The sequence below is a fragment of the Mytilus galloprovincialis genome, chromosome 7 (assembly GCF_965363235.1).
Source record: "Mytilus galloprovincialis chromosome 7, xbMytGall1.hap1.1, whole genome shotgun sequence".
Classification (NCBI taxonomy): domain Eukaryota; kingdom Metazoa; phylum Mollusca; class Bivalvia; order Mytilida; family Mytilidae; genus Mytilus; species Mytilus galloprovincialis.
In genome coordinates, this window is record NC_134844.1 from 33,789,411 (window position 1) to 33,812,705 (window position 23,295).

The following is a 23,295-nucleotide window of genomic DNA, read 5'->3' on the forward strand; positions in this document are numbered from 1 at the left end:
ATTAGTCTGCAGAAATTTTAGTTCTTTAATTTTATAGGATTTTGAGGCATTAACACCTAACTTGCTAGCCAGAACAATTGAGACAGTAGAAGGAGGAGGTGTTGTTGTTATCCTTCTTAAGACAATGGCTTCTCTGAAACAGCTGTATACAATGTCTATGGTATGTAAGGAAAGATATTTGTTTGGACTGTAAGGTCTTGTTATGTTGATAAACGTTTTGCTGAGTAGGATATTTTGGTTTGTAAGATTTATTTAGAAAACTATCAAGTAAAACAAAATGATTACTAATTCTTGTTAACTTATATTATCTTAAGTTATTATTAAATTTTAATCACAAATACAAATTTATTCAAGAAATTTTGAAAAAGGATTAAACAAGATGTTTTTGAAAACTTAAGAACTTCATATAAGATATTGGAAAGACTTGAAAATGCTTTCTTCCTAATTTTTAGCTCACCTGTCCCGAAGGGACAAGTGAGCTTATGCCATCACTTGGCGTCCGTCGTCGTCTGTCGTCTGTCGTCGTAAACTATTTCAAGAATCTTCTCCTCTGAAACTACTGGGCCAAATACTTTCAAACTTTAACTGAATGTTCCTTAGGGTATCTAATTTATAAATTGTATCCGAAGTTTTGATCTATCAACAAACACGGTCGCCATTGCTAAAAATAGAACATAGGGGTCAAATGCAGTTTTTGGCTTATAACTCAAAAACCAAAGCATTTAGAGCAAATCTGACACGGGGTAATATTGTTTATCAGGTCAAGATCTATCTGCCCTGAAATTTTCAGATGAATCAGACAACCCGTTGTTGGGTTGCTGCCCCTGAATTGGTAATTTTAAGGAAATTTTGCTGTTTTTGGTTATTATCTTGAATATTATTATAGATAGAGATAAACTGTAAACAGGAATAATGTTCAGCAAAGTAAGATTTACAAATAAGTCAACATGACGGAAATGGTCAGTTGACCCCTTTAGGAGTTATTGCCCTTTATAGTCAATTTTTAACCATTTTTCGTAAATCTTAGTAATCTTTTACAAAAATCTTCTCCTCTGAAACTACTGGGCCAAATACTTCCAAACTTTAATTGAATGTTCCTTAGGGTATCTAGTTTGTAAATTGTATCCGAAGTTATGATCTATCAACAAACATGGTCGCCATTGCTAAAAATAGAACATAGGGGTCAAATGCAGTTTTTGGCTTATAACTCAAAAACCAAAGCATTTAGAGCAAATCTGACATGGGGTAATATTGTTTATCAGGTCAAGATCTATCTGCCCTGAAATTTTCAGATGAATCAGACAACCTGTTGTTGGGTTGCTGCCCCTGAATTGGTAATTTTAAGGAAATTTTGCTGTTTTTGGTTATTATCTTGAATATTATTATAGATAGAGATAAACTGTAAACAGGAATAATGTTCAGCAAAGTAAGATTTACAAATAAGTCAACATGACGGAAATGGTCAGTTGACCCCTTTAGGAGTTATTGCCCTTTATAGTCAATTTTTAACCATTTTTCGTAAATCTTAGTAATCTTTTACAAAAATCTTCTCCTCTGAAACTACTGGGCCAAATACTTCCAAACTTTAATTGAATGTTCCTTAGGGTATCTAGTTTGTAAATTTTATCCGAAGTTATGATCTATCAACAAACATGGTCGCCATTGCTAAAAATAGAACATAGGGGTCAAATGCAGTTTTTGGCTTATAACTCAAAAACCAAAGCATTTAGAGCAAATCTGACGTTGGGTAATATTGTTTATCAGGTCAAGATCTATCTGCCCTGAAATTTTCAGATGAATCAGACAACCTGTTGTTGGGTTGCTGCCCCTGAATTGATAATTTTAAGGAAATTTTGCTGTTTTTGTTTATTATCTTGAATATAATTATAGATAGAAATAAACTGTAAACAGCAATAATGTTCAGCAAAGTAAGATCTTCAATTAAGTCAATTTGACCAAAATTGTCAATTGACCCCTTAAGGAGTTATTGCCCTTTAAAGACTTTTTTCACAATTTGTTCATCATGTTGACTTACTTTAAAAAATCTTCTCCTTTGAAACTGCTGTATCAATTTCAGCCAAACTTAGGCTAAATGAGTTTCAGAGTATCTAGTATAAATTTTATATTTTATTTCCTTGTATGTCAAGAAACATAGATCCTATGGCTAAAATAGAACATAGGAGAAAATGATTATTTTTTTTGGCTTTTGAAGAAAATAGGACGAACCAAAAAACATTTAAATAAATTGAAAAGCCAAAATAATCATTGATGAGAGATTTAACCAAAAGAATTAAGGTGAGCGATTCAGGCTCTTGAGAGCCTCTTGTTTTTTTAACTCTCTCTTTTGTAAAAAGGATTTGACATAACCTTAGATTATTTCACAATACAGGGGTGGTGCTCCTCCACTTTTTGGATTTCAATTTACGCTTGAGAGTATTTCAAAATGTACAAGATATGAGTATTTTTCAAAAATGAATTATTTAGATAATCTTTATCCTTGAAATTTTTCAGTAATGAAATTATGATAAAAATGATTTTACATAAGTTAAAACTTTTTTTTATTAGGATGTTCATGCAAGATACAGAACAGAATCACATCAGGATGTTGTTGGAAGATTTAATGAAAGGTAGGGTTTGGATTAAATTCATTGGAAAACTGGCTATCGTTCATGACAAGAGTGAATGCAAAAAACAAAACTATATGGACTGTTTAAATATTTAAAAAAGGATGTTTTGTAAATTAAACTTGATGAGAAAAAATCCCATCAACAAATTAAAAACTCTACCAGACATTGTAGAGGTCACTTTATTGCTTTAAAGGATTCCAATCTCTAAAGCACCCAAAGTCTGTTTTAATCAAGTTAAAATGGTTTAATTAAGTTATGAAAATTTGCTTGGCTTTGCCTTTATGTAAAAGATTGACCTGATTAAGTGTTAAACTGCAATTTATGATTAAAAAAAAGTGTCTTTTAATATAGATAGTGAAGAAATATGATTGTAAGTCGCCCTTTTTAAAACTTTCTGTTCTCTTAGTATTTTCCATTAAAAATGCAGAAATCAGTACTAGTGTATATACTTGAACAAATACTGATGTGGTAAACTTGGAATAGAGTGAATATTTAGTAATCATTGTAGTTCTCCAAACACATGTTTACCTACAAACAAAAGTATCTGTATTTCAATAAATAAAGAAGAAATTCAACACTTTACCATTGAGATGTCTAGTATTAGTCCTCATGATTTTGATTTAAATTGAAACATTTTGAATTATGATTTGTTATCATTAAACTTTTGTTGTCATATGGTTATTTTTCATTGTTTATTACAGGTTTCTTTTATCGTTAACATCCTGTAAGAACTGTATGGTAATAGATGACCAGTTTAACATGCTTCCAGTTTCTTCTCATATCCTTAATATACAGCCAGTACCAGCAAAATCTATGGTAAGAATATAAATTGTCTTTTGTGTTTAATATAACTTTTGTTCTGGATAGTATATGTAATTTTAAGGGGGTCTTAGTCTAAGGAGAACCTCATTGATTTAATGGGTGGTATCCTTCTTTAGATCTAGAGATTTAGAATTATCAGCTCAGTCAGAAACAAAACAAATAATCTAAACTTAACTTCTGTATCATTTTGGTCTCATGTGGAGAGTTGTCTCATTGGCAATCATACCACATCTTCTTGTTTATATTGGTATATTTTGCTATGAAAAAAGGGTATGTTGTCAACACAGGAACACAGTAAAACTGGATAATATTCATCTTTTTATCGGTATTTTGAAAATCAGTATTTAAACTGTCTATACCAAGGGTCCGGAAACGGTCATATATGCCAGTCTTGACCTAAACTGAAAGTATTTTGTCCTAAATGAGTAATTGGGATTTAGGACAAATTTTTTTTTTTACAGAAATAATTTCGGTCATTCAATGTCATTTCGTTGAGATCGAGTTTCTAACATTGTCTAAATCGCCATTTTGAACTTATTTTTTGTTTGTTATCCTTTTCCTGTAATAAAACTGCCACTCAGGTAAAGTGTTATAATCCTGAGGGCCCTCCTAATAACTATAGTAATGCCTCTGGGAAATATTGGCTAATGATCGCTAATCTCTTTACCTGTGTTTTTAATTAATTTTTTTATTGATCACGAGCTCAGAACTAATATTTTAAAGAAATTAAAAGTTCATAACAACTGTCTGCATTATTTTATTACTTTTCTCAGCTTAGACAATTGTCAATTCTGATTTAAAATTAAATTAAAATTAAATTAATTTACGTTCTAGAACAAAATATTGTTTCACTACAAACACACGTGCTTTGTTTACTAATACGCATGCTTGAAATTCTATTCCGCAAATTAGACACTAAATCGTAAATTAAAAATGATTTCATGCTAAATTAAACAAGTCCAACTATTATAATTAATATTCAAACACTATTAAAGGTAAAACAGTTAAAAAGCCGACGATTTCCTGTGAATTTGATAAACAAAACTAATCTCGGAAATGAGTCCGGAATTGGTCGTTTTACTATTGTCGTAAAACATCCGGTTATAATTTTGGCTTCAAAATCGAAAGAAACGTAAGCGAAGTTTGAGAAATTTATCGTTTTGAGTCATTAAAATCATTTTATTTTTAAACTGTTGCCTTCCTTTTATTGCTCAAGATCGATTTTAAGGGAAATGGTAGGGAAATTTCTGAAGTAAATGCGATGCAACAGTTAAAAACAAGTTCGTTAATGCTACGAGTATGACTGTATGAGCATACACACAATCTTTGTTTGAAAAAGGGCACCAACTTTTAAGTTATCCCAAAATGACCGAAATTAGGTGAAAAAATTTCCGGATCCTTGGTCTATACATAAATGATTTATTCCATGTTATATATTTTAAGTAACTTAAACAGTGTAAAATTAGATTTTGAATGGGGGAATTTTAGGCTTTCTCTCAGCAGAATTTTGGAAACCCTCCGCATGCAACTGCAGTTTCAATGGCAACTTACCCATGTTTTTGAAGCATCAGTTTCAACTCTACCTTCCCAAAATACAGTATTCTAGTCCACTCTAATACACATACCTTAAACAAACTGCACAAAAAGAAATTTATCTTTGATAGTCTATGTTATGAAAAATAAGTTTTGGGATACGATTGCTTTCAAGCAATCTGTAGACTTATACCATTGACTCAGGGCCATGCCCTCACGTCAACCGTTTTATTCTAAACATTAAGGAACATCTCAGATTCTTAAGACTGTTTTGCTTTAAAAGGTAAAAACAAACAAAAGGATTGAATTTTAACAATTTTCCTTTAATGTTCTTCTCATAATTTTTTATTTCGATATTTCCCTCGACTTATATGCATGTTTTTAACAACACGGAAAATAAGAATTAAGCAGTATTTATATTTAGTGTTTTTATAAATTTAGAAACACGTCAGAGGGAATTCCCCAGTTTTGATAAAATGCGGGAGTTCTCTGAATTCCGATAAATCTATTTCTGTCATATAAGAACTGAAATGGAGTTTGTCTTATACATGTATGTCACTGTTATGAAACTGATATTTGATATTGTACTTCCATAAAGAAATGGAGAACCATCTAGGTCGTTTAATTAACATTTAATATACATTCTTGCTACAAATCACAAATCTAGGGTTTGTTTGGGTAATTATGCGCATGTGTATAGTTTTCTTGACTTCAAGGGGTATCAGATTGAATGGTTGCTCTGGATTCCCCACTCCATTGATTAATTTGAAACTCATGAGATCCTTTCTATGTCTATCTGCTATTAAGGGTTACTGTTGTTGCATAATTTTAAATCATATGCATGATTTAAATTAAAATAAATGTAGTCCACATCGTGTAACTAGAGCACCCCTTCAGCCAAAATGGAGTCTTCCATATTATCGTTTCGAGTTGTCTCCCTTCCGTCAATTCTGAATCAAAATATGATACGACACGTCGAGAAAAATTTACTCGTTCTGTTGATAAATGTCATATTATATTAAAAACGATCACAATTTAAACAGAGGAATGTGTAAGGAAAGGAGTCATGCCCACTGACCCAAAGGAAATTAAATATTTAAAGAGTTAGGAATGGGGTTCCTCCTAGAATAAACTAGAGACATATATATGACATATACATATATATATATATGTCTCTGAATAAACGTAGGAAAATATTTGTAGGTGATAAGATACGAAGTGAAATACCTTCTCTCACTCTCAGTGACTGCTGTGGAAAGTAAACTAGGAATTGATAGTAAAAAAATAAAGCACAATAGTCAATAAGTACATTGTTCATACACTTGTATCGAGGATTGGCTATTTTTAAAGTTTAGTAACTATTCAGATAACGTAAATTACATTTTACATGTGCAGTTGAATTAGTTTTGAAAATAATACTATTCAGCTATACATGTATCAATGAAAACAATGGCAATCATATTCTTCAGAGCAATTATGCTCTTTGATTATACTTTTGTTTTCATGTCTTATTTTTCCTGACAGGAAGATGCTTTATCACCACAAGAACAAGAGTTACGGGACCTGAAAGATTCCTTACAGGACACACAACCAGTTGGATCTATTGTCAATTGTTGTAAAACACTTGATCAGGTAGGAGGGATTTAACAAAACAATATGCTTTCTGTAAATGATAGGAGAAAATTTGTTTAAACAGCCATTTTAAGATGTTCATTCACTGAAAGAAAACCTGATGATAAACTATTTAAAATCATTTTGTCCAGTAATACCCAAAAAACTTGCTGATGCTTCATACTAGGATGGGAAGATGTGAATATTGTTCAATCTCAAAGTCTCACAAACCTAAAAAAATCGGAACAAAACATCAATTTGTGAAAACAAAATTGCCTTTCTAGTGGAAACAGAAAACAACCATCTCAGTTTGATATATATAAAATTCAGAATGGAAACGGGAATGTGTCAAACAGACAACAACCTGACCAAAGATAAAAAGACAGCCCATGATGATATGTCTTTTATGGCCATTTTTTTCTGTGAAAAATATGTAGCTGTTCCTTTGAAATAAGAGGGGATAGAAAATTGTAATTTTGAAATGTAATGAACATGAAGAGACAAATATCTTTATGTAGCAGTATTACAGATGACATTCAATGATGTAATATTTTGAAATGAAATTGAGACACACATTGTATTTTATAGAAAAGCATTATATCTTTATTAGGTTTTTTAACTTTGATAAATATAAAATTCTTCTCCAGGCAAAAGCAGTTCTGAAATTTGTAGAAGCTATATCAGAGAAGACTTTACGTAGCACTGCTGTTATGACAGCAGCAAGAGGGCGTGGCAAGTCAGCAGCTCTTGGACTTGCAATAGCTACTGCAGTATCATTTGGGTAAGATAATTCTTACTTTTAAATACCACTTTTGTATTATATCTATACATATTTTTACAGGATTCTTCTGAGAACCCAAAACATTCAACCAGTTTGATTCATTTTGAAACATATAGAGAAATTATACTTTGTGCCAATAATTTAGTTTCCTACAAATGATCACTGGAAATGAAAGTGAACAACTTAAGCTTTGGATTTCAAATATTTTGGCCACGAGCATCACTGAAGAGACATGTATTGTCGAAATGCGCATCTGGTGCAAGAAAATTGATACCGTTAATTTTATTAAGATCATGGTTGGTTTTAAAGTACACCATATTGCAAAATCTAAAAGCACCTCCCTCTGAAAAGGATGTAAATAAATAAGAAAACATTAAAAAGCTATATCATAAATTCAAAATTCAAATACTGAAATATGAAATGGCTTCAAGTTTTTTGTCGAGCCTGCAACTTTTGTTTCAGAAAGCTCGACATAGGGATAGTGATCCGGCGGTGGCTACGGCGGCGGCGGTGTTAGCTCACTTCTTAAAAGCTATATATTTTAGAAGGTGGAAGACCTGGATGCTTCATATTTTGTATATAGATGCCTCATGTTACGAAGTTTCCGTCAGTCACATGTCCATTGTCCTTGACCTCATTTTCATGGTTCAGTGACCACTTGAAAAAAAAGTTCAGATTTTTTGTAATGTTAAATTCTCTCTTACTGTAAGTAATAGGATAACTATATTTAGTATGTGCGTACCTTGCAAGGTCCTCATGCCCGTCAGACAGTTTTCACTTGACCTCAACCTCATTTCATGGATCAGTGAACAAGGTTAAGTTTTGGTGGTCAAGTCCATATCTCAGATACTATAAGCAATAGGTCTAGTATATTTGGTGTATGGAAGGACTGTAAGGTGTACATGTCCAACTGGCAGGTGTCATCTGACCTTGACCTCATTTTCATGGTTCAGTGGTTATAGTTAAGTTTTTGTGTTTTGGTCTGTTTTTCTCATACTTTATGCAATAGGTCTACTATATTTGTTGTATGGAATGATTGTAAGGTGTACATGTCCTGCGGGCAGATGTCATCTGACCTTGACCTCATTTTCATGGTTCAGTGGTTATAGTTAAGTTTTTGTGTTTTGGTCTGTTTTTCTCATACTTTATGCAATAGGTTTACTATATTTGTTGTATGGAATGATTGTAAGGTGTTCATGTCTAGCGGGCAGATGTCATCTGACCTTGACCTCATTTTCATGGTTCAGTGGTCAAAGTTAAGTTTTTGAGTTTTGGTCTTTTTATCTAATACTATATGTCATAGGTCAACTATATTTTGTGTATGAAAATATTTTATGATCTATATGTCAGTCGTGCAGGTTTTATTTGACCTTGACCTGGTTTTCAAGGTTCATTGCTCAGTGTTAAGTTTTTGTGTTTTGGTCTATTTTCTTAAACTATAAGCAATAGGTCAACTATATTTGTTGTATGGAAGCATTGTTAGCTGTACATGTCTGCCTGGCATATGGTTCAACTGACCTTGACCTCATTTTCATGGTTCATGTTAAGTCTATGTGACAGTCGTAATAAAGCTTTATATTTAGGAGTATCAACATAATATCAATGATTAGTAAAGAAGGCGAGACATTTCTGTGTGTGCACTCTTGTTATTCCATATTTGAGATGGTACAACAAATTAACCTCAATTGTTGCAATACAGATAAAGAACTTATTGAATAAAACATATTCTATTGCAGAAAACATTAACAAATTGCACTAATACTACTTATATTCTAAATTTGTAGGTATTCCAATATTTTTGTGACAGCACCAAGTCCTGAGAATTTAAAAACAGTATTTGAGTTTGTATTCAAAGGATTTGACACACTAGAATATCAGGTACATTTACATATAATATATTGGATGTAATAAATGTATTATTTGTTTATCTTTAGTAAGTTCTTTCCTCGGTCATACAAGACTTTTAAACAGAGTTTTTTTTTTCGGTACACAGGTATATGTATCTAAGACAGTTATCACACAGTGAAAGATTAAAATGAATTGACAATATGAAAATAAAAGACAATAATAAAGTGTCATTGTGTTTTTCCATCTGTGCTCATCCTTCAGTTCAGTTTCATGTTAAATATGAAATAAGAAGATTTGGTATGATTGCACAAGAGACCAAATGACACATAAATTACACAGCCTAAATAAAGTTTTAAAGTTTGATAATTTTAAAGCAAATTATTCAATGCATGCCAAATAACAGTTTTGACTATATTAAGTTTTAATATTTCACTGAACATTGAAATAGCGAGGAATAGTGTCCTATGGAGACATAATTATTCTAGTTCTTATACATAGATATATCCCACAATATTTTTAGCTCACGTGGCCCGAAGGGCCAAGTGAGCTTTTCCCATCACTTTGCGTCCGGCGTCCGGCGTCCAGTGTCATCCTGCGTCCGTCGTCGTCCTGCGTCGTTAACTTTTACAAAAATCTTCTCCTCTGAAACTACTGGGCCAAATTAAACCAAACTTGGCCACAATCATCATTGGGGTATCTAGTTTAAAAATGTGTCCGGTGACCCGGCCAACTAACCAAGATGGCCGCCACGTCTAAAAATAGAACATAGAAGTAAAATGCAGTTTTTGGCTTATAACTAAAAAACCAAAGCATTTAGAGCAAATCTGACATGGTGTAAAATTGTTAATCAGGTCAAGATCTATCTGCCCTGAAATTTACAGACCAATCGGACAACCTTTTGTTGGGTTGCTGCCCCTGAATTGGTAATTTTAAGGACATTTTGCTGTTTTTGGTTATTATCTTGAATATTATTATAGATAGAGATAAACTGTAAACAGCAATAATGTACAACAAAGTAAGACCTAAAAAGAAGTCAACTTGACCAAAATGGTCAATTGACCCCTTAAGGAGTTATTGCCCTTTATTTAGTCATTTTTTAACAATTTTCACATAATTTGTAAAATTTTACTAACATTTTCCACTGTAACTACTGGGCCAAGTTCATTATAGATAGAGATAATTGTAAGCAGCAAGATTGTTCAGTAAAGTAAGATCTACAAACACATCACCATCACCAAACCACAATTTTGTCTTGAATCCATCTGTGTCCTTTGTTTAATATTCACATAGACCAAGGTGAGCGACACAGGCTCTTTAGAGCCTCTAGTTTGTTGTGCTTATCAGCTTCATATCTTTTTTCCTCAAGTAAAACAATAGGAAGGTATTTTTATACGACCGCAAAAATTAAAAAAAATTTGGTCGTATATTGGTATCATGTTGTCGTTGTCAGCGTCGTCAGCGTATTCCGAAGAGGGATGGTTACCGGATAATAACTTTAGTTGAGGTAAAGAGAAATCAATAAAATTTTAATACAATGTTTATAACCACAAAAGGAAGGTTGTGATTGGGGGTTCTGATCCAAAAGGTTTAGGAAAAAGGGTCCCAAAGGTGCCCAAAACAAGAATTTATTTAGTTTCAGGACAATGAATTGTGTATTAGTATTTCAATGTTCTGTAATTGTACCACAATGTTTAATACCATAAGTAGAAGGTGTGGATTTATTTTAAGGGTTATGGGGCAAACATTCTAGGATTTAAGGGCCGAAAAGGAGCAAAAAACAAGCATTTTTCTAGTTTTGTGACAATAACTTGTGTGTAACTGTATGGATCTCTCTGCCATTGTACCGCAAGGTTCCATAGGACAAAAGGAAAGCTTGGAATGATTATGAAGGTTATGGTCCAAAAGGTTTTGGAATTATGGGCCAAAAAAAAGGGGCCCAAATGAGCATTTTTGTAGTTTCCAGTCAATAACTTGTTTTTAAGTGTATAAATATCTCTGAAATTAGACCACAAGTTTCTATACTACAAAGGGATGGTTATGGGGGACTACGGCTCAAATCATTTAGCAATTAGGGCCAAAAAAAGGGGAAAAACAAGAGTTTCTCTTGTTGAAGGAAAATTAAGACAATTTAAAAGCAGTGTAAGGGAGATAATCCAATATAAATTCCATTTAAAAATACTGTTATATAAATATGTTTACACTGCTTGAAAATTATATCTTTAGAAATGATGAATGTCTTGAGATGATTAGCTGTAAATTTATTTTTAGAAGTTACTTTTAATCAATATTAATTTTAACCATGACTGTATGTCATTTTATATTTCAATATTTTATGATGTATTTAAATGAGAAGTTATTGTTGCAAACTCCATTAGAAATTTGAATTGAGATTATTTTTGGAATAATGGAAAGGGACATGTGAAAAAAAATGGGGGTGGTAAATAAGAGTTTGCACAGGGGTACAATTTATCTCATTTTAGATTTCAAAAATTATAAAGAAAATTCCTTCAAATGTTTTTTTTGAGTGGATTAATATTCAAAAGGCATAGTGTATTGCTCAAAAGCAAAAAAATAATTTTAAGTTTATTAAACCACATTAATTCTGTGTCAGAAACCTATGCTGTGTCAACTATCTAATCACAGTCCAAATTCAGAGTGAGACCTGTATCAAGCTTGAATGTTGTGTCCATACTTGCCCCAACTGTTCAGTGTTCGACCTGTGCAGTCGTATGAAGCTGTGCCCTGTAGAGCATCTGGTTATTTCTACAACTGCATCTTTTACTTTATGATGCCTCAACAATAAATACAGATGTAACAAACATTTACAGTTATTCTGTAATATTTCAATTGAAAAGGTTTTTCAGATTCATGTTACCTAATAAGTTAATATGGAATACAGGTTTAATAAATAGTTCTAGACATTTCACAACATTATCTATTTGGTATTCAGCATATTTTGATAGAGGAATATTTTAGCAATAAAACTAATATGAGAGAGTTATTATTTGTTTTAGGAACATTTAGATTATGAGATAATACAGTCAACTAATCCAGATTTTAATAAAGCCATAGTCAGAGCCAACATCTTCAGAGAACACAGACAGACAATACAGGTACTAACTGCTAATATGTTGCTTTGTATACTTAACTACTGATTTTACTTTTTGTTTAATATACTTTAACAAAAGTCTTTATTTTTTTTAATTCAAAATATTTCAATGAAATATTTGGCATAAAGAGGTGTTTATCACTGCTAGGTTATAAATGTTTTTTTGTTCACTAAATTAATTAAATAAATATACAAATGAGAAGATATGGTTTGATAGACACGTAGACAATTTTTCTTTTGTGACCAAAGTACAATGATGTAAACCAGTCACCATACTGTCTTAAAAAATGAGCAATGAAACAAGTCAAAATAGAAAGCCAATAGCCAGATTTATGCTAATAAAACTTAATATGGCAGCAACCATTGACAACTGCTCAACTGCAGTTTCCTGACATGGGACAGATATAAAGAATGTAGCAAGGTTAACCATGTTTGTCAGTGTTAAACCCAGTACATGACCAAGGGATTTTGATAATTATCCGTTTACATTTATACAAATCTTATTTTATCAAGCAAGAAAAGTGGTTATTTTTTACATCAGTACTGACCAGGGTTTCCGCTGGCGGTCGCCATTTTCGCATTTTGCTAAAAAAATAATAATTGTGGTGATTAAAATTTATCATTTGCGAAAGAATTTGGCGAAAGAAATATATATATCGATTTAATTTCATCAATTTTTTTTTTGGGGGGGGGGGTTTCTCAGACTTTAACTGATCAGACAATACTCGGAATTCACCTTGAACTCGGTAAGATTTTGACAGAAAATCAATAATCAGCTGATTGCATTTTATAGCATTGGCAACAAAGCCAAAGGACTAATTAATAAAGGTGTTGATTGTATTGTTTGACAAATGATATGGTTAAATGGCGTACGTCACATGTCACATAAAGGATTTATTAACCACTTTGCAACGCACGTATTTGAAGCAAACTTCTCTCCTTTTAACGATGGTCTCGAAAGGAAATCTGTTGTTATGACGCAAAATGTTCAAAAGCAAGAAAACTCTCCGACTTAAAAACTTTATCCTTTGACCTTGATATAGATAATTGATTTGAGAGGGCAATTTGAAGTCATTTTGTCGAGGCACGTGTTTCAAGCATAGTTTTACGTTTCAACTTTTTCATTTACGATGGTCCAGAAAAGAAAAATGTCATTATGAAGAAATTTATAATGCAACAAGTTGGGAACAACCACTCAAATGAAGGGTAACCTACAATGTAAATGACTATCCCTTTAATGAGGGACCAATTTCAAGTAATAAAAACATTGTTTTGTTGTAAAAACCACTTCTTAGTACAAAAGGGCACATATATATATTATTTGAAGAAACTTTTCTCAAAGAACTATACATCTATCTGGTATTATATGGTCTAAACATGTCCAAGAATTTTGTTATATACTTTGACTTGTATTTTTTTTTTATTAATTAAAGTAAGTGGACCTCTCTTTTAGAAAAGTTGTTCCAAATTTGATGAATTTTCCACCGTTTAAGTTAAAAAAAAAGCAAAGTTTTTCTTTTAAAGTAAAAAATGTTTAGTGTTTGTTTTACAATGTAGACTAAAAGATAAGTGAGAATAATCATATAGACAACAAACATGACAATGGGGCAAACTCATATTATTTTTTTGGGGGAAAAGGGGGAGGGGGGTTGGGGGTCCTAAAGAAGGAAAATTTTAAACGAAAAATATATTAATGTTACTTGGCGAAAAAAATTATAAAGTGGCGAAAAATATATTGTTTTGGCGAATGAGGTGGCGAAAAAAATAATTGACCCAGGGGAAACCCTGGTACTGACTATTCTGATTCTTATATTTCAGTATATTCATCCATCAGATTCACACAAGCTTGGTCAGGCAGAGTTAGTATGTATAGACGAAGCTGCTGCTATCCCATTACCACTTGTGAAAAATCTTCTTGGACCATATCTTGTGTTTATGTCCTCTACTATTAATGGGTAAGTTATACTTGTGTTTGATAAACATGTTCTTATGTTCCTGCTTCTATATCACCCGGCTTAGTTTATTATACACTGATTGAAAAAAAAAAATAATAATAATTTTATAGATATGGATATCATCATATCAATAATGAAAATAAAATAAAATAACTTAAAGGAAAACTTATTTTTAAATCAGGTCATACATACTGCTCTTTGCAACTGTATCTAAAACAAATCTGGTTTGTAAAAATGATTTTATTATTGAAATCAATTGAATTTTAGAAGTAAATAGTTTAAAAAAAAAAAAAAAAAAAAAAAACCCTGATCATTTAAAGGGGCACTAGCTGTCAAATTCACGGTCACCGATTTGACTCAAATTCTCATATTTGATTTATAACAATGTAAAACATTTATCCAAACTATCAAAAGTATAAAATAAACAGTTTACAGAGCATGGGGTGGATAATATATAGGGTCGTTTCGTGTGTATTTTAGTCCAGAGGCCATCTAATTAACTATCGATTTGACCTCAGATGATCATATAAGCGATATAAACATAAATAATGATATGAATAGATTAAACCAACACGTGCAATTGGATTTTTATAGGTCTGTTTGATTTGATTTTATAGATTAAAAATAGATGTTTCTCATTGCTTTTAACCATATAAGAATGATTTTATGTGCATCGAATTAGTAATCAAATGATTTACCGTAGTTTCACTTTCATTGTTGACATTCTTTTTCTTTTAATAACCAGTACACATACAATGCATGTGTTGTCAATCTCTAGCTAGGGGTTAAATTGAAGTTCACATGAATACGGATTTAAAGAGGTCGACTCATTCACTTGCAAGTGAATAACTAATTATCAATGTTTCTTAGCGTAATTTGACAAAATTGAACCTTTTTGGCTGCAAAAAGCGAATTATTTCACTATTTCACTTTCATTACTGATTGAACAAAAAAAATCAAACTTTAGATTTTTTATATATCTCTGGTTAGAGACCCTTTAAGTATAAAGTATCATATAAAAATGTTTCAGATATGAGGGAACAGGAAGATCCTTGTCTTTGAAGTTAGTACAACAGTTACGACAGCAATCTGCAACATTTGGTGGTTCATCTGAAGTCCAGAAAGCAATCAGTATGGCCACTAAATCAGATTCTGTATCCTCTGCTACAGGTATGGTTTGGTAATAATTAAAAAAAACTGATTTACTGTAGAGAAGATGTTATCATGTCCCTTTGACTGGTTTAATGTTCCTGTTTTCACACGACTCATTGGACTCAAATTGTGATGTTTAGATATTTGTTAGAAGTGTTGATCTGACCTGTAGTATCAAACATGGAAAAATTATATGTATGAAGAAGTCATATGCTAAATAAGATATTTGTTTTATCCAATGATTATAAATGGTGTTTTAGTTTTAACACATATTGTTAATTGATATTCCAAAAGTATAATATATTCTGATTGAGCTACTTGTTTGTATTTACTAAGTATTATTGATAATTTGTAGGCAATAAACCTTTTTGAGTGTGAAGGAATTGAAAGAAGATTTTTCTAAAAACTAAAAAATGTATTAAATATTGAATTATAAATGTATCATCATCCCTTCTGTTCAAAATAGATGGAAAGAATATAAGTGAGTCTAACTAATGTCTTTTTGTGGATTTTAGGTAGAGCTTTACATGAAATAGTATTAAATGACTCCATCAGATATGCTAATGGTGATCCTGTAGAGAAATGGTTGAATGATTTACTGTGTCTGGATGCTACAAATGTATCAAGAATTACCTCAGGTTGTCCTGTACCTGAGTCATGTGACTTATATTATGTTAACAGAGACACTTTATTTTCTTACCACAAAGCTTCGGAAGGATTTCTACACAGAATTATGGCATTATATGTTTCATCACATTATAAGGTAAAATATACTGATCCTTTTTGACCCATGATGACCATTGAAATTTAAATCATGCAAAATCAAAAAGGACAGTTTGTCATTTATGGTAAAGGTTTCTGTAACGTACATTTATTCATTCAATGACCATGAAAATTGAAATGTGATTTTTTTTTCTGAATACATCTAACATAAAAATGAATAATAGGAGAAAAATGGTAGAATTTCGATTTAAAAGAAATGGCTAATGTTTCTATATACGACCAAAAATTATTAATGTTTTTAATGTATATAAACCCTTGTGATTTGTACAAGATTAGCACACTGATCAGGATTTAAAAAGTGCTAGTTTGGGGCCTCGGTGGCCAAGTGGTCTAAGAAGTTCTACTACTGTAATCACTAGCCGGTCAACACTGAGGTTGTGAGTTCAAATCCCACTAGTGTGGGGGCACTTGACCACAATCTTAATTGACTAGGATTGTCAGTTTACCTATCGAAGGTTAGTGGTTTTCTCTGAGTACTCCGGCTTCCTCCACCAATAAAAACTAGTTGCCATGAAATACCTCAAATAGTGCGTAAAAACACAGAAAATCAAATTAAATCTCAAGGTACTGGTCTGAAGGAAAAAAAACCCATACCAGAACCTCCTTAACTTGGCAAAAAACAAGAGACCATCTATGGGGTAAGGTTAAGACGAAAAGAGAGTAATAATGATCATTTTGTTATCTCTGTTTTACAAATCTGATATAAAAGGAGACTCTTGATGAGTTTTTTTTTTAGATACCCTTAATTTCATATCTATTGTTTATGAAATTTGTCTTACATTTCTTTTTCTCTAATTTTAGAATACCCCCAATGATTTACAGTTATTATCTGATGCTCCTGCACATCATATATTTGCACTGCTTGGACCTGTTGACCCAAACCAGTCTTCATTACCAGAAGTTTTATGTATTTTACAAGTGAGTAATACTCTTATATTTTTATGCCCCACCTATGATAGTAGAGGGGCATTATGTTTTCTGGTCTGTGGGTCTCATGCCCCACCTACGATAGTAGAGGGGCATTATGTTTTCTGGTCTGTGGGTCCGTTCGTTCGTTCGTTCGTCCCAGTTCAGGTTAATGTTTTTGGTCAAGGTAGTTTTTGATGAAGTTGAAGTCCAATCAACCTGAAACTTAGTACACATGTTCGCTATGATATGATCTTTCTAATTTCAATGCCAAATTAAAGTTTTTACCCCAATTTTACGGTCTACAGAACGTAGAAAATGATAGTGTGAATGGGGCATCCGTGTACTTGGAACACATTCTTGTTAAAGTATGGTTCTGTAAATTCAGAAATTATTTTGTGCACTTATTATTGTGATATTTTAAAAATTGACAAAAATGTTAGATTTATTTTTGCAATTTAAGGAAAATTTGCATACAGATATATGTAAGTTCTTATTTTTGCTATATTCCCCCAGCTGCATTATTCGCATTAATAAAAACCTTGCAATAATTTCTGAATTTACGCTAATAGAAAAGGGACTATTTATTAATGTTTATACCATAAGTACCATTATATTGCATCTTTTAACAAACAATATCTATATAAACATAAGCACCTCATTCGTAGGAGACACCTTTTATCATTTTCATTTCAACATAGTATCTTAATATGAAAGTAAAACCCTCCATGTAACTTTGATGTCTTGACCAATAATCATCTCTGTCATGAGGAAATGATCTTGAAACATTATATGATTACGGGAAAGAATAGACCTTTCTTTTATAGAATTCTAATTTTGTTTCAGAAATGTTAAGAGGGAGATTTATTTATTCTTTGTTATTTAAATATTTCACCTATTGACAATTATACAGCTATTGGTAGGAACTATTTTGTTTAGAATATGTATTACTTTCTTGAATGTTTTTTCCCGTTCAGATATGTTTAGAGGGAGATATTTCTAGTTCAACAATAATGAATAGTTTATCAAGAGGAAAGAGAGCTTCAGGTGATTTGATTCCATGGACCATATCACAACAGGTATGAGATTTATTGATTGAGTTAACTCGAGTGGGTTCAAAAGGTCAAACAAAGGGAGTTCGGATGTCATTCCAGTAAACTCTATAGACTCTACTAACCTGAGTTGGACGAATAGAAGTAGGCCATACATACATAATGTGGCTAGGTTGCTGTTTGGTTCAAAGTTTGTTTATTCTGTTTATTGATTTTCTGATTATTTGATTGAGTAATGCCAGAATTATGAATTAAGATTAGCAAATTTTTAAAATGTTACTTTGTTTTAAAGGATTTGTTCATAGTTTTCAAATGGAATGTAAAAAATATACAATTATGTAACTATTTACACATCAATACACATTGTAATTATGCTCAATGAAATTAAGATGTCAAATAGGTATCTGATAATTGTGAATTCTTTTGACTTGACATTTTGTTATTATTTAAAAAGATAATTTATATAACACAAAATACATCGAAAATGTTTTATTTACCAGTTTCAGGATCAAGATTTTGCAGGATTATCCGGTGCAAGAGTTGTGAGGATAGCTACACATCCTGACTATCAAAGTGTAAGAAAGTTATATAACATGTGCAGGTTTTTTTTTACATAACAACTTTTTTGCCATACTACATGTATCTAATTTTAATTGTGTGAAATATAACTTTTATCACAATTATTTTATGGTTTAATCTTCAATTGCCATGCCTGGTACATTAGGCCAAAAAAAATATATGTCTGTTTCCTGCTTCCAAGGCAAATAAATCAGGGTCGGTAGGTCGGGATTTTTTTTTTTTTTTTAATTTTTGCACTCCCTGTCAGATTTGCAGTCGGTTAAATGTCATGTTTGGTTAGGGTCCTGTACCCCAAAATGATTTAATCCCTTTAAAGAAGCTTTAATTGAATAATCCTCCCAGTGCCGACATTTTTCAATTGCCATGCCTGGTACAGTATGAGACATGATACACAGGTTTTTGTCTGTGTAAGGAAAAATACAATAATTCTGGGGGACAAGTGAGTTTAAAAAAAAATCTATTATTTTATTTTACAATAAACCTTTTTTAGCTCACCTGGCCCGAAGGGCCAAGTGAGCTTTTCTCATCACTTGGCGTCCGTCGTCCGTCGTCGTCGTCCGTCGTCGTCGTCCGTCGTCGTTAACTTTTACAAAAATCTTCTCCTCTAAAACTACTGGGCCAAATCAAACCAAACTTGGCCACAATCATCATTGGGGTATCTAGTTTAAAAAATGTGTGGCGTGACCCGGTCAACCAACCAAGATGGCCGCCACGGCTAAAAATAGAACATAGGGGTAAAATGCAGTTTTTGGCTTATAACTCAAAAACCAAAGCATTTAGAGCAAATCTGACATGGGGTAAAAATGTTTATCAGGTCAAGATCTATCTGCCCTAAAATTTTCAGATGAATCGGTCAATCGGTTGTTGGGTTGCTGCCCCTGAATTGGTAATTTTGAGGAAATTTTGCTGTTTTTGGTTATTATCTTGAATATTATTATAGATAGAGATAAACTGTAAACAGCAATAATGTTCAGCAAAGTAAGATCTACAAATAAGTCAACATGACCAAAATGGTCATTTGACCCGTTTAGGAGTTATTGCCCTTTATAGTCAATTTTTAACCATTATTTGTTAATTAAAGTAATCTTTTACAAAAATCTTCTCCTCTGAAACTGCTGGGCCAAATTAATCCAAACTTGGCCACAATCATCTTTGGGGTATCTAGTTTAAAAAATGTGTGGCGTGACCTGGTCAACCAACCAAGATGGCCGCCACGGCTAAAAATAGAACAAAGGGGTAAAATGCAGTTTTTGGCTTATAACTCAAAAACCAAAGCATTTTGAGGAAATCTGACGGGATAAAAATGTTTATCAGGTCAAGATCTATCTGCCCTTAAATTTTCAGATGAATCAGTCAATCGGTTGTTGGGTTGCTGCCCCTGAATTGGTAATTTTGAGGAAATTTTGCTGTTTTTGGTTATTATCTTGAATATTATTATAGATAGAGATAAACTGTAAACAGCAATAATGTTCAGCAAAGTAAGATCTACAAATAAGTAAACATGACCAAAATGGTCAGTTGACCCGTTTAGGAGTTATTGCCCTTTATAGTCAATTTTAACCATTTTTAGCTCACCTGGCCCGAAGGGCCAAGTGAGCTTTTCCCATCACTTTGCGTCCGGCGTCCGGCGTCCGTCGTCCGTCGTCGTCCGTCGTCGTCGTCCGTCGTCGTTAACTTTTACAAAAATGTTCTCCTCTGAAACTACTGGGCCAAATTAAACCAAACTTGGCCACAATCATCATTGGGGTATCTAGTTTAAAAAATGTGTGGCGTGACCCGGCCAACCAACCAAGATGGCCGCCATGGCTAAAAATAGAACATAGGGGTAAAATGCAGTTTTTGGCTTATAACTCAAAAACCAAAGCATTTAGAGCAAATCTGACATGGGGTAAAATTGTTTATCAGGTCAAGATCTATCTGCCCTGAAATTTTCAGATGAATAGGACAACCCATTGTTGGGTTACTGCCCCTAAATTGATAATTTTAAGGAAATTTTGCTGTTTTTGGTTATTATCTTGAATATTATTATAGATAGAGATAAACTGTAAACAGCAATAATGTTCAGCAAAGTAAGATTTACAAATAAGTCAACGTGACCGAAATGGTCAGTTGACCCCTTTAGGAGTTATTGCCCTTTTTAGTCCATTTTTAACCATTTTTCGTATATCTTAGTTATCTTTTACAAAAATCTTCTCCTCTGAAACTACTGAGACAAATTAATCCAAACTTGGCCACAATCATCATTGGGGTATCTAGTTAAAAAAATGTGTGGCGTGACTCGGCCAACCAACCAAGATGGCCGCCATGGCTAAAAATAGAACTAGGGGTAAAATGCAGTTTTTGGCTTATAACTCAAAAACCAAAGCATTTAGAGCAAATCTGACATGGGGTAAAATTGTTTATCAGGTCAAGATCTATCTGCCCTGAAATTTTCAGATGAATAGGACAACCCATTGTTGGGTTACTGCCCCTGAATTGATAATTTTAAGGAAATTTTGCTGTTTTTATACGACCGCAAAATTTGAAAAATTTTTCGTCGTATATTGCTATCACGTTGGCGTCGTCGTCGTCGTCGTCGTCGTCGTCGTCGTCGTCGTCGTCGTCGTCGTCGTCGTCGTCCTGCGTCCGAATACTTTTAGTTTTCGCACTCTAACTTTAGTAAAAGTGAATGGAAATCTATGAAATTTTAACACAAGGTTTATGACCACAAAAGGAAGATTGGTATTGATTTTGGGAGTTTTGGTCCCAACATTTTAGGAATTAGGGGCCAAAAAGGGCCCAAATAAGCATTTTCTTGGTTTTCGCACTATAACTTTAGTTTAAGTTAATAGAAATCTATGAAATTTTGACACAAGGTTTATGACCACAAAAGAACGGTTGGGATTGATTTTGGGAGTTTTGGTTTCAACAGTTTAGGAATTAGGGGCCAAAAAAGGGCCCAAATTAGCATTATTCTTGGTTTTCGCACAATAACTTTAGTTTAAGTAAATAGAAATCAATGAAATTTAAACACAATGTTAATGACTACAAAAGGAAGGTTGGTATTGATTTTGGGAGTTTAGGTCCCAACAGTTTAGGAATTAGGGGCCAAAAAGGGACCCAAATAAGCATTTTTCTTGGTTTTCGCACCATAACGTTAGTATAAGTAAATAGAAATCTATGAAATTTAAACACAAGGTTTATGACCATAAAAGGAAGGTTGTGTTTGATTTTGGGAGTTTTGGTCCAAACAGTTTAGGAATAAGGGGCCCAAAGGGTCCAAATTGAACTTTGTGTGATTTCATCAAAAATTGAATAATTGGGGTTCTTTGATATGCCGAATCTAACTATGTATGTAGATTCTTAATTTTTGGTCCCGTTTTCAAATTGGTCTGCATTAAGGTCCAAAGGGTCCAAAATTAAACTTAGTTTGATTTTAACAAAAATTGAATCCTTGGGGTTCTTTGATATGCTGAATTTAAAAATGTACTTAGATTTTTAATTATTGGCCTAGTTTTCAAGTTGGTCCAAATGGGGGTCCAAAATTAAACTTTGTTTGATTTCATCAAAAATTGAATAAATGGGTTCTTTGATATGCCAAATCTAACTGTGTATGTAGATTCTTAATTTTTGGTCCAGTTTTCAAATTGGTCTACATTAAGGTCCAAAGGGTCCAAAATTAAACTAAGTTTGATTTTAACAAAAATTAAATTCTTGGGCTTATTTGATAAGCTTTATCTAAATATGTACTTTGATTTTTGATTATGGGCCCAGTTTTCAAGTTGGTCCAAATCAGGATTCCATATCAAGTATTGTGCAATAGCAAGAAATTTTCAATTGCACAGTATTGCACAATAGCAAGAAATATCTAATTGCACAATATTGTGCAATAGCAATTAATTTTCAATTGGAGTTATCTTTCTTTGTATAGAATAGTAGTTGATAATATATGTTGGAAATTTGCCAGACATGACTATGATGTCATTTTATATTTTCATTTGCCAATAACTTTATGTAAATAACTTCATTGGAAATTTGCCAATATAAAATGTTGCTGATGAAGCTTTTTTTCCTTATCTTATCTAAAATGTTTTTAGATAATGTATGTTGGACATTTGCCAGACATGACTATGATGTCATTTTCTATTTTTATTTGCCAATAACTTTATGTAAATAACTTCATTGGAAATTTGCCAATATAAAATGTTGCTGATGAAGTTTTTTTTTATTGTTTTATACAATAAACAATGTATATTCACTTTTACTACCAACCAATCTTTACCATTCAGTGATAACAAGCACTTTATTTTACATTTTAATATTTTATGATGTATTTAAAAGAGTAGTTATTGTTGCAAACTCCATTAGAAATTTGAATTGATATCAGTTTTGGAAAAAGGGAAACGGGGATGTGAAAAAAAGGAGGGGGGGGTTTAATTTTTGTCATTTCAGATTTCATAAATAAAAAGAAAATTTCTTCAAACATTTTTTTGAGAGGATTAATATTCAACAGCATAGTGAATTGCTCAAAGGCAAAAAAAACTTTTAAGTTCATTAA

General features: G+C 32.3%; 1 protein-coding gene across 2 annotated transcripts in view; it reads left to right on the forward strand.

Annotated features, from left to right (window-relative positions):
- Positions 1-23,295, forward strand: part of LOC143082830 (RNA cytidine acetyltransferase-like) — a 41,703-nt gene that overhangs the window by 5,276 nt on the left and 13,132 nt on the right. For both annotated transcript variants that reach the window (XM_076258708.1, XM_076258707.1), the window contains exons 5-17: positions 38-160; positions 2,566-2,627; positions 3,329-3,443; positions 6,507-6,614; positions 7,241-7,374; positions 9,159-9,252; positions 12,237-12,335; positions 14,150-14,286; positions 15,317-15,456; positions 15,954-16,201; positions 17,023-17,139; positions 18,105-18,206; positions 18,680-18,754. In XM_076258708.1, coding sequence (XP_076114823.1) covers positions 38-160; positions 2,566-2,627; positions 3,329-3,443; positions 6,507-6,614; positions 7,241-7,374; positions 9,159-9,252; positions 12,237-12,335; positions 14,150-14,286; positions 15,317-15,456; positions 15,954-16,201; positions 17,023-17,139; positions 18,105-18,206; positions 18,680-18,754 — 1,554 coding nt within the window. The remainder of the gene's footprint in view (positions 1-37; positions 161-2,565; positions 2,628-3,328; positions 3,444-6,506; positions 6,615-7,240; positions 7,375-9,158; positions 9,253-12,236; positions 12,336-14,149; positions 14,287-15,316; positions 15,457-15,953; positions 16,202-17,022; positions 17,140-18,104; positions 18,207-18,679; positions 18,755-23,295) is intronic.